This window comes from Passer montanus, unplaced genomic scaffold (genome assembly GCF_014805655.1).
Source record: "Passer montanus isolate IOZ18808 unplaced genomic scaffold, ASM1480565v1 scaffold13, whole genome shotgun sequence".
NCBI lineage: Eukaryota > Metazoa > Chordata > Aves > Passeriformes > Passeridae > Passer > Passer montanus.
In genome coordinates, this window is record NW_024359832.1 from 3,600,896 (window position 1) to 3,616,036 (window position 15,141).

The 15,141-nt window shown below is 38.4% G+C and overlaps 1 protein-coding gene across 8 annotated transcripts in view; it reads right to left on the reverse strand.

Annotated features, from left to right (window-relative positions):
• The window catches only part of ATP10D (ATPase phospholipid transporting 10D (putative)), a 50,858-nt gene that overhangs the window by 22,083 nt on the left and 13,634 nt on the right, over window positions 1–15,141 (reverse strand). For 7 of the 8 annotated variants that reach the window (XR_005626498.1, XR_005626497.1, XM_039698903.1 and 4 more), the window contains exons 5-15: window positions 13,812–13,897; window positions 12,576–12,682; window positions 11,706–11,837; window positions 10,750–10,877; window positions 10,359–10,611; window positions 6,679–6,914; window positions 5,839–6,027; window positions 2,849–3,464; window positions 2,599–2,705; window positions 1,583–1,709; window positions 244–428 (exon numbers count right to left, since the gene is read on the reverse strand). Coding sequence is in view for 6 of the 8 variants with exons in the window: in XM_039698903.1 (XP_039554837.1) it covers window positions 244–428; window positions 1,583–1,709; window positions 2,599–2,705; window positions 2,849–3,464; window positions 5,839–6,027; window positions 6,679–6,914; window positions 10,359–10,611; window positions 10,750–10,877; window positions 11,706–11,837; window positions 12,576–12,682; window positions 13,812–13,897 (2,166 nt within the window). In the remaining 2 variants the exon portion in view is untranslated. Of the gene's footprint in view, window positions 1–243; window positions 429–1,582; window positions 1,710–2,598; window positions 2,706–2,848; window positions 3,465–5,838; window positions 6,028–6,678; window positions 6,915–10,358; window positions 10,612–10,749; window positions 10,878–11,705; window positions 11,838–12,575; window positions 12,683–13,811; window positions 13,898–15,141 lie in introns of those variants that run through there. The other variant, XM_039698904.1, reaches the window with a different exon arrangement.

A 15,141-nucleotide genomic window follows, 5' to 3' on the forward strand; every position in this document is an offset into this window, starting at 1 on the left:
CCCATGGAGAAATTAAGAAGCTTATTCAATTAAAATAATTAATCATAATGTAGGGACTGTATATAAAGCAACACATGTTACATACATAGAAGAGATTTCATATTTTACCTACAAGGAAAAACAATACAGAAAAGCAAATGTTCTTTGATTTCCCAAGCAAATAACATTTGCTTTTCTGTATTGTCCTGTGGACCAGCTTTACTGAATTTTTCAGCAGAGAAGAAAATCTACTTTTCTACTCACCCTAGTCTGTGATTTAAGAGTGAAGATCCTGTCCTCTGGTTCCAGCAGTTTACAAGCATAGGCAATGTTGACAGGTGTCTCTCTCTTGTCACCTGTCAACATCCATATTTTTATTCCAGCTTTCCGTAATGCCTCTATTGTGTCTGGAACACCCTCCTGCAGGCGATCTTCAATGCCAGTGGCACCTTAATGTAGACAAGCAGAAAGATTAGTGCTGCTGTATTTCCAAAACCAAAATGCTTCAAGAGTGACAGGACGAGCTGGTTCTCTCTTTGTACCCACATCCCAAAACAGCCATGCTACCATGATGTGCTTGGAATCTCCTGAAAGCAAGCACCTAGGCAGTATGAATTGTTTAACCTCTTTATTTTCACTTTCATTTAATGTTAGGGCCAACCCTTATTACTTATTGTCACACCAGAGACATGAACCTGCAAGACAGCAGGTCTCCAAAGCAGCTTGACTTCCCTCTGTTGGCGTTAGTGGCCAAGGGTACCTCTACATCCTTAGAAAAGAATCAGTTTGCAGCACTGCTCTGGCTTCTCTCCAGAAACTGAAGCTAGTAATCCCAGAATTCCTTTAGTATCAAGGTTTATGGCATTTACACTAAGCAGATATGACACAAAATGAGGGAAGGAGCACCCTTTACACAACAGGATGTGTCTCTCTTCAGCTTCTAGCACAGCTGCCTTTACCACCATAGTCAGATCTTTGCACTTGCTCTTCCAAATCTTATTTGCTGGGCAGCTCTCTAAAATGATTATCTCAGACTGCCTGCAGTTTACCTTTCACACACTTACAGCAAACATTTTTTGTTTCATTTCTGCACAGCTGAATGACCTTCAGAGGAATGGTTCTGACCAAAGCATGCCTGACTTCTTCTCTCCATGTTATCACAGGAGAACACAGCACAAGCACACCTGCTGTGCCACAAATGCAACACTGATAGAAAATATACCCAGAAGTGGATTATTTCTGAGTATTTTCACAGGCAGGCCTGTGACTTGTTATTATCATTTCATATGTTTGCTATAATTACATTTAAAAACTCTTAATGAAGACAGAAAAATACACAATATTAACAATAAAAGAAACAAAAAAAACCCCACAACAGTAGATTTTCACAAATAATAGGAGAGCACCATCTGTCTTCAGTGTTCTTTACAACTAGTACAAACTTACCAGTGAGATTTATGAAAAATTCAGGAGTGATGATAAATTCTAACTCTGCAGAAAGCTATGTCTTACACAGATTGAGATTAGCACAACTCCTTGCAAGCAAATTCCAATTATGAACATCACAGGCATTTTCCTGGGAGTTACAGTATTCTCTACCTACCAAGCAAAGTTAGTTTGGTCTCAAGCCTCATGGCAGATTCAAGCAGGAGGTCCTCCCTATTGTCAATGCTGGTTTCTGCTAAAAAACGATGATTTAACCACTCTGCATATTCTGCATCACTCATCACCTACACAGGGAGGGAAAACATAGGCATGTATCTATGCTGGGTTTTCAACAGTGCATCAAAAGGGTTCTTATGGTTCTTCTGCTGTCCACATCCCAAACCTACAAGTGCAGCCCCAGGCAGCACATTCCTTACATGCTCCAGGATGTCCATGGATTTAATACAATGTTCAAAGTGTTAGATTACTTTTCCAGGCTACTTACTCATTGGCACCCTGCAGTTTCCTGAGGCTGCCTGACAGATTTCCCTTTAGATGGAAGGAAGGCAGGGCAATGGGCCAGTGCACTGTCCCTACTGCTGCTAACCTGCAGTGCTGACACTGCCACAGAACCACTGCACAGCTGGGTACATCTTGATGGCTGCACAGCTACACAGCCTGTGCTTTCACTTTGTATAAAGCTTTGTCAAGAGGCTTCTAGCCTGTTTCAATCCCTATGGAATTTTACTTCTGAGCAGCTCTGAATTAAAAGAGAATCTCAAAACATCACTTCAGTTGTGCATCCACAGCTTGTAACACTGCAAACTGTTTGTGAAACCCAATGAAACAGGTGTAACTTAATCTCTTTTTTGTGTCTGGAATTCCACCCAGGGTAAGATTCATACAAGGAGACCTGCTTATGACTCCTAAAAAATCTGACTAATTCGACAATCCCTATTTTAAAATTAGGATGTTAAGATGCTTGGCAGCCTAAATTGACAACAGTGGCAATCTAACAGATGTCAGGAATTGATCTGGGTTTTCTTACAAATTCCTCCTAAAAGAACATCAGGATAAACAAAATATGGCAATAGAAGAATCTGTTTAGAAGACATGATGTTTGCTCCATGGTGGTACCACTGAGGCTGGTCACAGACTGCAAACATTCTTCAAAATATATATGAAAAGAAACACCTTCTTAGCAATACACAGAGTGCGCAGTCCTCTTCTGGCATAATCATCCAAATGCTGCTGAGTTCTCTCTTTGATCTTCTCTTCAATTTCAGAATTATTAGTATGTACTATTACACAAGAAGAGAAAGCAAATTAAACATGCCTGTTTAGGCTCAATTTAGCAGAAAATTTTGAAGGTCTAAATACATTCTTGAAGTAGTAAAATGTTAAAATTTATCATTAAGGAATGAATTACAAGTTCTCTAGATACCTTCAGATGCATTTCTCAACAAATCCATCATGACTGAGTCTGCACCTTTTGTGTACACCACCACTTTGTTGGAGACTGGATGCCGAACCACCACTGACATCCTTTTCCGCAGTGAATCAAAAGGCAGGATATGCAAAAGCTGAAACGTTAAAGAGCCCAGGCCTGCAAAGTCCACAGTTACTTGATCTGGAGTCCTAGACTGTAAAACACATTTATAAGCCCTAGCAGCATGAACCAAGGCAGCTTCATCTGGACTCTCAGCTTCATAACATAGTTTTGGTATGGGAGATAATTCGATGGATGGCACAGCATGGTTGGGTTCACCTCCAGCAGCGACATTCACTAGCTGTAGCTCTCCAGGCACTTGAGAATTTTCTGGGCTGTCAGTATTGTGAGGTTCAGAAATCCTCCGAGCATCTCCATCCAAAGTAGGTGAAGCCAGTTTCATTCTAAAAATAGACAGTTTTCTCACAAAACTATTGGGGCTTTCAGATGATGACTCCTTTACACTTGGAAGGGGGGAAGAACTTAGTCTCCAGACTGAAAACCTCTGAAACATTTGCCTGATTTCCTCAAGAGATTTAATAGGCATCCTACTCAGCGAAGAGAGTCTCATCTGGAACAGAATAGTTAGAGAAAGTATTTATGTTAAATCCTTCCCTTTTTATTATATTAAGGAAGGACACCTTACCAAGTAGGTACATTTCATAATGAAAGTAGTATTTTAAAATTTATCATGGGTTTGACTGCTTGTATGGCCAGCTCAAGTAAACCATGTGAGTACAGTAAACAGCCTCTATAAGCCCTGAAAGTACTTCAGGTCTGAAAACTGGATGTGTTTCAAGTTTAATTCATGACTCCATGTAATACTTCTCTTCAGAACTTTCAGTAATGAACAGAGTAAGTATGACATTGTAACTTTTTGAAGTTGTGGCAAATTGAACTAAACACATTAATCGTTGTTCTGAATTAGCAAAATACTTGTGAAGAATAAACCAATCCTCTCACACTAAGTAGCTACAAGAACTGCTAAACATACAGTTTATGGTTATCAACAGTTAACTGTTGATAACTTATCAACAGTTTTTAGTGTTTTAAACTAAAAGACAGTTCCCTGTGATCAGCCCTCTCACACTAAGTAGCCACAAGAACTGCTAAACATACAGTTAACTCTTGATAACTTATCAACAGTTTTTAGTGTTTTAAATTAAGACAGTTCCCCTGTGATCAGTGTAGGGAGCTAACTGCTTACAAAAATAAGGCATATAAGGCTGACATTCCTTTCTCACTACTGGTGAGAAGAATGAATTATAAGGAAGCATGTTCTCTTTTGCCACTGAAAAGCAAAAGACAGGGACAAACTGTGGCTCAGTCCTCCACAGTGCCAGCAAGTTTCAGTGTGTCTCCATTCAACATCATGGAAACAGAGACTAGGAATGTCCTTTCATTGCCTCTTCCTATCTAAAAGACAGTTCCCTGTGATCAGTGTTGTAATATAATTGGCTTTCTGTTACTCAGAACAGCTAGGGAACTAACAGCTTATAAAAATAAGGCATACAAGGCTGACACTCCTTTCTCAATGCTGTTGAGAATAGAAGAATGAGTTATCAAGAAGCATGTTCTCTTTTGCCACTGAAAAACAAAAGGTGGCTCAGTCCTCCACAGTGCCAGCAAGCTGCAGTGTGTCTCCATTCAACATCATGGAAACAGAGACTAGGAATGTCCTTTCATTGCCTCTTCCTATGGCAACACTGAAATTTTCTGCTGCCTTGAGTTCTTTCCTGTCATTCCCTAATCATGAACTCAAAATCTCCTTCCACATGCTCCTCCCAGTCTACCTATTAGTGACCTGGAGATCTTCTACCCTGCTGGCAAGTTATTCAGACATATCAAAAAAACAAGAGTCTCACCTGTATATTATTCTCCATCCCATTTAAGAAATAGGTAATTATTGATAATGAGCTAATCTTCCCCACATGGATCTCCAGGCTGCCTACTACACACTTTCTGGGAATGCTTGGAAGCACACTAAAATACCAGGCTTATTTATAAATAGAAGTACTTCATATCCCTCAGGATATGTTTTGTGAATGTCTCCAGCTATGGTTGTAGGTTTACTACCTAGATGGATATGAAAATCTAGTTCTGCACATGTCACTAATTTTTTTTTCCACAAACAAAGTCAACGAATGTAAATCACCAGGTAATGAGGGAAAGAAATCAAAGGTGAACTTGGGAATTATCCTGCAAAGCAGTCAAAATTGGCAAAAAATGGAGTTATGAAAATCCCACACTGAAAAAACCCAAAAGATTTGAAAAAAAAGTACTATGTTTTAAAAAAAAGTTAGGTTGTCTGCACTGGAAAAAACAAGTGGCCACTCCAAACTACTAAACCAGGGCAGACTAGAAAATGCACTGTTAATTCATGGTGAGACAACTTTATGCCATACTGCAACTAATTTTTCTTCAGACTAATATACATATAAAACTTCATCTTCCGTATTTTGCTGAATGTCTATTTGAACAGTCAGGGAACAACATTCCAAGAGGTAAGAGCATTCTCAGTTTCAATATTCTGTGAAGCTTCTGCAATTATTCTTATTTTTCAGCCAACAATAACCTATTTGTGAAGGTAACCTGACTGTTAATCTATTATTACAGGAAATTATACCCATATCTAAAAAAACCCATAACTAGAATATGGAAGAAATTACAACTGCAATTTAATCTCCAAATTTGTCTTGTAAAAGTTACAAATGGTCACAGAAACAAAAATATTGAAGTCAATTTACCAGTATTTTATTCATTAACTCATTGCACTCCATGGTTTTACAGTAATTCCCTTCTTTCCAAGAGGACAAAAACGCAGAGGTGAAAAGGATAATTTTTTAAATGTCAGTTAATTGAATTTTTATTTTTGTAATTGAACCAAAAGGTGATCAGCTACTTGCCAATATGGGGCCAAATAAGCAAAAGCAAGGCCTTCTTACCTTCTGACGTGTCTGATTGGGGCCTGACACCACAACAGTATTACAGACTGCCAGAGCAAGAAAGAAATCAGTGATATACGTTGTCTCCAAAGATAACTTGCTGCTAGCTTCTTCTGATTGTTGATAGGAATGAAAAGAAATTTGACTGAACTTCTCCAGCAGCTGTGTGTCTGGTACAACATCTGTCTCCTATCATGAAATGAACAAAAGTTTCCATCAGGTTATAAACTCAGCTTCTGGAGGTTAAATCAGTTAAAGATGATCAAAGTGTAGAAGCTCATACAACTTCCCTCCTGTGCTGAGTTGTAATACCAGGAAACAGAGGAACACTGGCATCTTCACTGCCTTGTGCTAGTCCATTGAAAATGGCAAACTTCCTGCCCAAAGAGGTAAACACTAAAGGCTTAGTTCATGGCCTTAGACACTCCAACAGAGATTAAGTATGATGAATGGTATTTAGACACCTTCAGGTACAGAAGCAAAGTTTTTTTCCTCTCATCACCTTAAATAAGTATGGACCATATGGGTATTTCCTATTAAAAACATAAGAAAATGCTAGAAACCTCTTAAAATAAAAGAACAAACTCTTATTAAGTTGGTAATTTCATTTGAACTGATCATGGATGTAGAGCAGCAAGAGTCAAACTACACACCTTCATGAACCCATGTGTCTGCAATGTCAGTTGTAAACAGCATACAACCAAACCATCATGAGATCTCTGATTTTGGCTGGAGAAAGCATTCTTTAAATGACACCAGTCTGATCAAATGGGAGTAAAAAGAGATACCATCATGAGTTAATTCAGAAATTTAGCATTGAACCAAACAGCTTCTACTTACAATGGGACTGCTGAAAGCCATGTGTCCTGAGCTGGGAATATCACCTGCTTCATCTTGCCTTTTGAATGCAGAGTAACTACCAGACAACTGGTTCAGAGACTTTCTGTTCAAGGGTTCACACACAGCTCTGCAGTTATGCCCCTGACATTTTGATGTATGGGTTGAAGAGCCACACTGACAATCAGCTGAATCCTCATCCTCTGAATCCATCTCTTGATAGGATTCCAACCTCTTTGCTAAAGAAAGGGAAACAAAATTATTGTTCCATGAGCAAAAAGAAACATGTCCAAAATACCACCTGAAATAAGAAATTAGTTATATAGTTAATAATAATCCACCATTTATGAAAAATTAAACCTGTAACAAGCCACCACACTGTCTTGTTTGAGCAACATTCTACTGGATTGAATCCAGAAGACGGAACAAGAATGATCGGAGTTCTACATAACATGAGTCAGAAAGATACACTAAAATAAGCTGGAGTTACACAGCCTTCAGAAGGGCACATTGATGGGAGTCAAATGTGGGTTCAAGCGAAGGGAGATTGCACAGAGATAGGAAACAGCCTGTTTTCTGTGCACACTGTGGCTGTCAGAAGACACAATGGCTCCACATTGTGGCAAGACGGACTCAGCTAGGTATCAACAAAACCTTGTCAGAGATGATGTCAGAGATGATATTAGAATGGAATGCCTGAGAAAACACTGAATAGGACTTTACTGAAGGTTCTGAAGAAATAAAACAAAGAATTCAATAAAGAATAATAGCAACAATTCCGCTTTAAGCCAGAAAAACAGGACCAGGCTTCTGATGAGTTTTCTAGTCATTATGTTATGATGGATCAGGATGGTATGTCAGGGGTTTGATAAATACAGCTGCTAACAGGAACTCATTTGAATTGTGTTTATTGTTTCAGTATTGGACATCCCCTCACAAAAAGATACACATTTTCTGAGTTTTTAATTGAAAAGCAAGTTTCAACAATCAAACTTTGTCTGGACATGTGTAACACCTTTGTGCCAGAGATGTAAATGCAGTTCTGTTCCTCTCCACAAATCAATGGTGTAAAGAACCTCTGTAGCAAATGGAAACACTCCTATGCTATCATGTGCTTGATTAAGAACATATCCAAGTGTTTGCACTGGAGTTCTGAGAGTGTTTGACCACATGCCAGAATCGAAATCTCTGGAAAGCACTGGAACTATGTACACTATTCAGCTTTCAAGTTTTACCTCTCACTGTGAAAACAGCATTCCATGAGCATACACCAGCACTTCAGTGCCTAAAATCCACAGACAGCATGGAAAAACTGTTCTGAGTGCTGTGTGTTGCCTATTTGTTCCACTGAAGTCTGAATACAAACAATGGCATCCTAGCAAAAAACCAACATTAGCATACATTGCAGACATGTCCAGCAACACCATTAATTCCTTATTTCTTTATTTCAAGTGGTACCAAATGTACAGGAAAGAAGTGAAAAGCAGGATATAATTCTGTTTTATACAAACAGAAAACCTTTCCACAGGTCAGTCCCCAGGTCTGTTGCTCTAAATGACATGGGACTAGGTTTATTATGTCATTTGTGAGTCTTGTGTTTTCTACTGTCTTGTCTTTCTGCAACACAAATGAAAGAATCCTGTCCTCCATCCTGCTATTCTGAGGAGTCCAAGGAAACAGGGAGACCAGAGCTTACACCTTCCTTGGCAGGCCATCTTCCTGATATCAGTATGAAACTAGTAACACAGGTGTTTTAAAAAATAGGTAAGTGGGAACATAACAGACTGTGGCTCTCCACAACCATCAAATAAAAAATGCCACATGAGGCACTGATAACTTTTACTGGAAAGCAGCACCAATGACTTAGTATGTGTGTTTGTAGAGGCAGGCTTGGACAACACATGCCCATTCTGCTCTGCTTCCAGGCTGCGGAGAAGCTGCATGCTCTGTCTGAAGTAACATGTGACAATCTCTTCAAACACCACACTGCTCTACTGCCATGATCCAAGAAGCACACCTCACTTTAGACAGACCACCACCTAGGGGCATCTCTATGGAGGATTATTCTGAATCACAAGCATCCCTTTACGCTGGGAAATACAGATACAAACACAAATACATATTCAGATTAGGCAGCTTCTATGCAAAAGACTGTATTGTGTTGCACTGCAACTCTCACCATATGTAGCAAGAGCCTTGCAAACAGCAGCTCCATGCATCTAAACACATATAAGCCAGGGCTAAAAAACAGGACCTCCATTTTTCAAACTGATTTTCAGGGCTCATATAATTTCTAATTTGTTAGGAAGAAATGCATGTTTACTCTCCAGGGAAAAGACAGGGCACAGGAGGAAGTAATTATGTACTTAATCAACACACTAACAATTTTGGAAGATGACTTTAAATGAACTGCTAGCAGAAGCATGTGGAGGCATACTTTCCCTGGCACACTGAGACCTGAATCAGTCACAGCTGCATCACTCACACCACTCTTTGGTTTCTTTTCTGAAAGTTTTCCTTGATTTAGGAAATGCTCTGAAAATATAATGTGCTTTTTATTTAAATTGTTCATTCATCAAGTTCAAAACTTAAAACATTTTTTCTCACTTTGCTGTTGTCATCCTTCCCAGGACAATTATGCAAAGCCAAAGAAGCATCTGGGAACCCTCATCATAAGACTTCCAAAAAAACATGTGCAGAAATTGCTGTAAAATTTGTCTGTAATATCTGGTCCTGTGACACAACAAAGGAAGGGCTGAACTGATTCATTGCTGTGGCCAGCAGAGTGTGCCTTTTGCTTACAGTTGTGAGCAGTTCTATCTGGCAGCAAACCCATTAAAACCACAAAGAGGGTTTATACACAGCTGTGCCTCACATGTCCACCCATCATCAGCACCTCACCCTTGATCTCATATGGAATATTTGCAGTGTCCACCAGCAAAAGAGCAAATTTCTGCAGGCACAAGTACATACATATGGTAACTGTAATAAATACTTTGTGGTTTTACATAATTAATAAAATGGCTATTTAATTCATTCACAGCACTCTGCCCAATTTTCTCTTGTGTCTGGAGCTGTATCTTCTCCCAGCTCGCAGAAGACTTCAAGTTGGCTCTCATGAAATACACATTGAAAGATCCTACACTTTTCGACAATAAGACAGCAACTTTTCATTAACACTGCTCCTTGATGTTTTGCCTAATAATAAGCAGCTGTGTAAGAACTAAGTAAGAATACAAGTCATTTTTAATGAAGGTACTTTGCAGCATTAGCACACACATGGACACACATCTGATTGACTTAAAATTACTTACCTTAAAATTACTGTTAAATAATGTATTAATACTGTTAAGCATGTATTTAACTTGGGTTCCTATGTCCTCAAGAGCAGAACTATGTCAAAGTGCAGTCTTAACATATACTACATAAAGGTGGTACACTGCTAGGATGGTCAACAGGAAGTTTAAACCTTAAAATGCTAGGTAAGCATCGGCACTCTAGTTGGAGGGAAAAAAGAGAGGAAACAATAGATGGGAAATTTTCCAGTGTTCTGGGTTCTGAATATTTCGTGGAGAGAAACAAGACCAAGAAGGCATGACTTCTTCCATAAGGAATAAAGAATACAGTTCATGCTCAAATATGTTGGAAAAATGATCCAGGTGAACAAAGGTTTAGTGTCTTACCATTTTCCTCATGGCAATACTCCTGTCCTGCAATGCTGCATCTCCGAAAAACCATCTTATTTTCAGTGAGGGTTCCAGTCTTGTCAGAGAAAATATACTGAATCTGGCCAAGGTCTTCAGCAATATTTAGTGCTCGACACTGAATAGTTGAGTCTGTTTTCTCGTGGTAAAAATCAATGTCATTCTGTATTAAATAAATTTGTCCCAATTTGACAATTTCAATTGAAACATAGAGAGAAACGGGGATCAAGACCTACCAAAATAAAGCATAGGGATTAAATAAAACCAAAGTCTTTGGCCAGTTACAAGCATGAAGTAGCTCTACTGAAGAGTTACTTCAAGAGTACAAATGAGGTTAGACCATAACCCATGCTCAAAGCAGACCCGTTACCTGTAATAAAATTATCATCGTCCAGAACATATAGAAACCTGCTAATGCTGGAGGACTCGATGTCCCATCTGGCCTGGGGATGTTAAAAAAAGGTATTTCCGAATACCTACTTAACCAGATTCCATGACCTTGAAAACAAGAACAAGATAAATGTCAATCAGTTTTATGTAAAGTGTTTCACAGCTCAGGATTATTATGTTAGCTGTTGTACTCTGCAGTTCTTTCTAAGCTTTTAAACTACAATTTTATGTCTCGGGGTTTTTTTCCCAACAGGAGTCCAAAGTATCAATATATACATGAAGAAACACCTTACACGCCTTCTATCAACAGCATCTATATGGCATATCTCAGAAATAAAGAAATACTAACTACACTTCACAAATAGGTTTTTTTTTTCCCCGCCAAAAAAAACCTGCTGGCAATTAATTTTGTTATCCTTGCTTGTCCAGGTTTTAGTCTACTAGTGAACACATCACCATGTCATCATTTTTAAGTGTAATCTGAAGCAGCATTATTAAACATATTTTAAACACCTTTATGATCTGTCAGAAAAGGTAGTCTGTTTAGATGTACTCAAGCTAATCATTTAATCGACCCCTAAAATATCAAGTCAGTGCAACTCTAGTTACACTAGGTCTCTCACCTCAATGTGTACATGTATCTCATGTTACCTGAAAAATCCTAAGGGAAAATAGGAGTTTTGCAGAACAGTTAGTTAGAAAAAAGATAAATTGAATGGAGAAAGAGGATCCAGACCCAAAAACTCACATCAGGAACACACTTTTTAACACTGCAGATCAAACATGATGACATGAACTTAAACCTCACAGAACTCCCAACTTTCAGGAAATTACATAAGGATGAAGACTGACAAAATCAATCAGCCCTAAAACAAAACACTAACCATTGTAGGCTGAGAGAGGAAAATAGCAGGAATCTGAGTGATTCTCACTTACCTATTGCACCAGTTAAACACATCAAAAGTAGAAGCAGAACACACCAAAGAATATCAGTGTTCACTTTTCTTTCCAATTTACTGCGCTTGTAGTGAGGGCCGCTGTTATTCAGCATAGCTTTGGTTTCATGACCTGCAACCAAAAAGGAGGTTGAAATTCTCTAATAACAGGTATCACAACTGCAGGTGCTTTATATTTCTAAAGCTTTGGGAAACCAAATACTTCTATTAAATAATATTTGAACAGCCATTTTAAATATGAGTAAATTAGGTTCTCCTGCAATACATGAATTCTGTCCTAAGGAAAACTGAAAGAGTCAAATCAAAATCTGTCAAGCATACATTAACTTTTATACTGTCACTAATATTCTGTCCTTTAGAAATATCATTCTTGACCCTTCCACATAATTTTAGCACTTTCTACAAAACCCTACATCTGTGTTACAACTATCTGGCTGGGTGCATCATACTGATTAGTGTAAAAACTTCTGTCCTCTCTACAAATTGTAGAACAGAACCAGAACAGTGCCAGCTTCAGTTTTGATTAAGAAAAAAGTTCTAAGCAAGTCACACATTTCCATATCCATTTAAAAATCTCAGTTTACCATTGCAACTAACAAGTTGAGAATAAGGACCTGTTCACACCCAACAGATCTGCCCTTCCAGGAATAATCAGGGATATCAGTTTTTTACTGTGAAAACAGAAACAAACTTAACCCAGATATGCATTCTTAATATTTCTAGCTATGGCTGCTTTCTGCTGGATTCAAGCTTTTACTCTCCCAATTCCCCTTTGTACAATACTGTTTCTCAGGGCACACAGCTATCTTGTTTGCAAGGCAGTCTGTGAAAGCCAGGGCAGTTCACTAACCTGCATATACCACTATGCCTACCACAGCTTCTGTGTTTCTTACTGTGCATCCTCGGAGCAGTAAGTTTTCCTTGCTGAGACCCACTCGATCCATGTTGGAATGCTCACTGCAAAAAAAAGCACCTCACATCAGCTGTAGGAATCCAGCAATTACCAACCAGGCTTTTCAAAACCATTAGGAACAGATTTCCCAAAGAAGCTGCAAGTCACTTTATGCCATCCTGACACATCTGATTGGACTTTTCAAATGAATGGAGTAACAGGAAAGCAGATCACCCTTGAAAATCTGAGCATTTGCCATCTGGTATAGGAGAAGCAGGCAACACTACTGAAAAGAGATCCAAGACAAATACTGGAAATCTGAAACCCTATCCTATTTGGATTATCAGCATCAGAAAATATTTCAAAAAAATCTTAAATCTCATAATAAATTTAGGGTGAGCAACGTCACTCCTGTGGTATACTTCCAGAGCAACTAGGCCCACTCTTTGTCAAGGTGCTTCCTCAGAGACTCAGATTTATATGTATTTATTTTTATTCTCAAATATCTAATGTGTCAGTGTGGAAAGGGAAGAATATAGACATTCTAACTCTCAAACCCTGAAAATAGGTCACACCATAAAAAAGCAGTTTGTTTTCCTATTATCTGTAGAAAGCCATAAACCTGTAAGTACCACAGAATCATAGAATGGTTGGGGTTAGAAGGGACCTTAACAATCATCTAGTCCCTTGAGGTCCCTTCCAACCCGAACCATGAAGGAAACCCATAACATAAACCCAGCCTGAAGAAAAGACATAGATAGGCACACTGATCAAAAGGAGTTTGATCAACTGATTGAAGGTTACACAAAACAAATCAGAGTAGGAAAGGAAGCCAGTCCTTCAGATTTCTAAATCTAAGCAATTCAGCTTGCCCAGTCAGGCTGTGGTCCAGACCAAATACTATAGATACCATATGTTACGAAGAGAAGATTTAAAACAGCTATTTCAAGTATGAAGTTTGCAAAACAACCTGAACTAAGATGTTGAAAATATTTAATACAAAATAAAAAGCATCAGTGCCCCATCTGCTGCTCAAAAAACCCTGTCTGTTGCACTGCACTCAGAAACGCAGTGGTGCAAACTGACCTCTATCCATATCATTATTTCTTAAAGCAAACATTACAAGATCTCTGAAAATCAGTAAGAATGCCAAAGCAAATGACAATAGTTTAAAGAGCCAGCAAGTCTACTTACAGAAAGCCTCGGAAACGATTGAGGTCATTGTTAGGACTTTCACACTCTATTCTACTGGAAAATTCTTCTGGATCAATTTCAGAGACCTAAAGCCATGGGAAGGGAAAAAAACCCAGAGAACTCAGACAAAATGTGTAGAACCTAAAAACATTGTATATTTAGAGGTTCAGATACTGCTATCTAATAATTTAGCCTCTAAACTGTAGGTTGTTGGTGGTATTGATGGTCTCCTACCCAGTATAAATCAGATTTACACACCATAGGACTTCCTAGAAAATATTAAACACTGTCAAGTATCACTTGAATTGCTGATATTTTGAGAACACTGGAGAGGAAAAAAATGGGTGGAAGGATGAGGAGGAAGAAAGAAATGCAAAAGCATTAAGAACATCTGAAAGGCAGAGATTTCCCATGGATTTTTCTCATTGTATGATAATGAAAAAACAGAAAGAAGAGACACTGTCTTCTCTGCAAGCAGGATTTTTTTCAAACAGACTTTTTTTTTCCCAATACCATGACCAGGATGACTTCCATGCTAACACAAAGAAAGCAGGTGGAACTTTGCAATGATGTTTGAGACTTGCAAATACCAAAGAAAGGGCTGTTATAAAAGACCAGACCTACATAATGCAAATGAAAAGCAGGTGAGCTCTTCAGTGAAAAGTCAAGTGAAACAAATCTCCTGTATTCATAAGAATGAAACATGACCAGAAGTAAGAAAAAAAAACGAAAAGGCCTTATCTATGGAATTACCTCTAATTACCTCTACTTCTGTCAGACAACCTCAAAAACACCCCTACCACTATCACAAACACAGTTAAAACCTCCTTCCTAATCAGCCTAATCCCCATAATCATTATTGTGATTTAATTTCCATTAATGGCATATGAATATGCTTCTAGTCTCTAGTACAACACAGGCTTGCCTCTGATATAACTGAGTCATTTCCACGCTGAGTACCTGCCACTAACTCTTTGGAAAGTCATTTGTTCTACTCTTTGAAAAAAACCCCAATGACCAATTTAAGGTTTCGAACTTCCAATTCACTTCTCTAATTCACAGGTGTTACTGAATATATCTTCAACATAATTACAAGTCTCTGAGAAGGCTGTACTCCATCAACTGGATGACCTCACACTGGCAAAATAGCAACTGTGAGCTTAAAACAAAATCCTGTAACTAGAATTTGAAACTCAGAGGACATCATATTGTTACAATATGTTAGGTTGATTAAAATTCTTTTTTTGCTATGTTTTGCTATATTGATTTGTTGCACTGTATCAACCTGAAGTCAATATGAACACAGCCTTTGACACAGATACATCCAGTC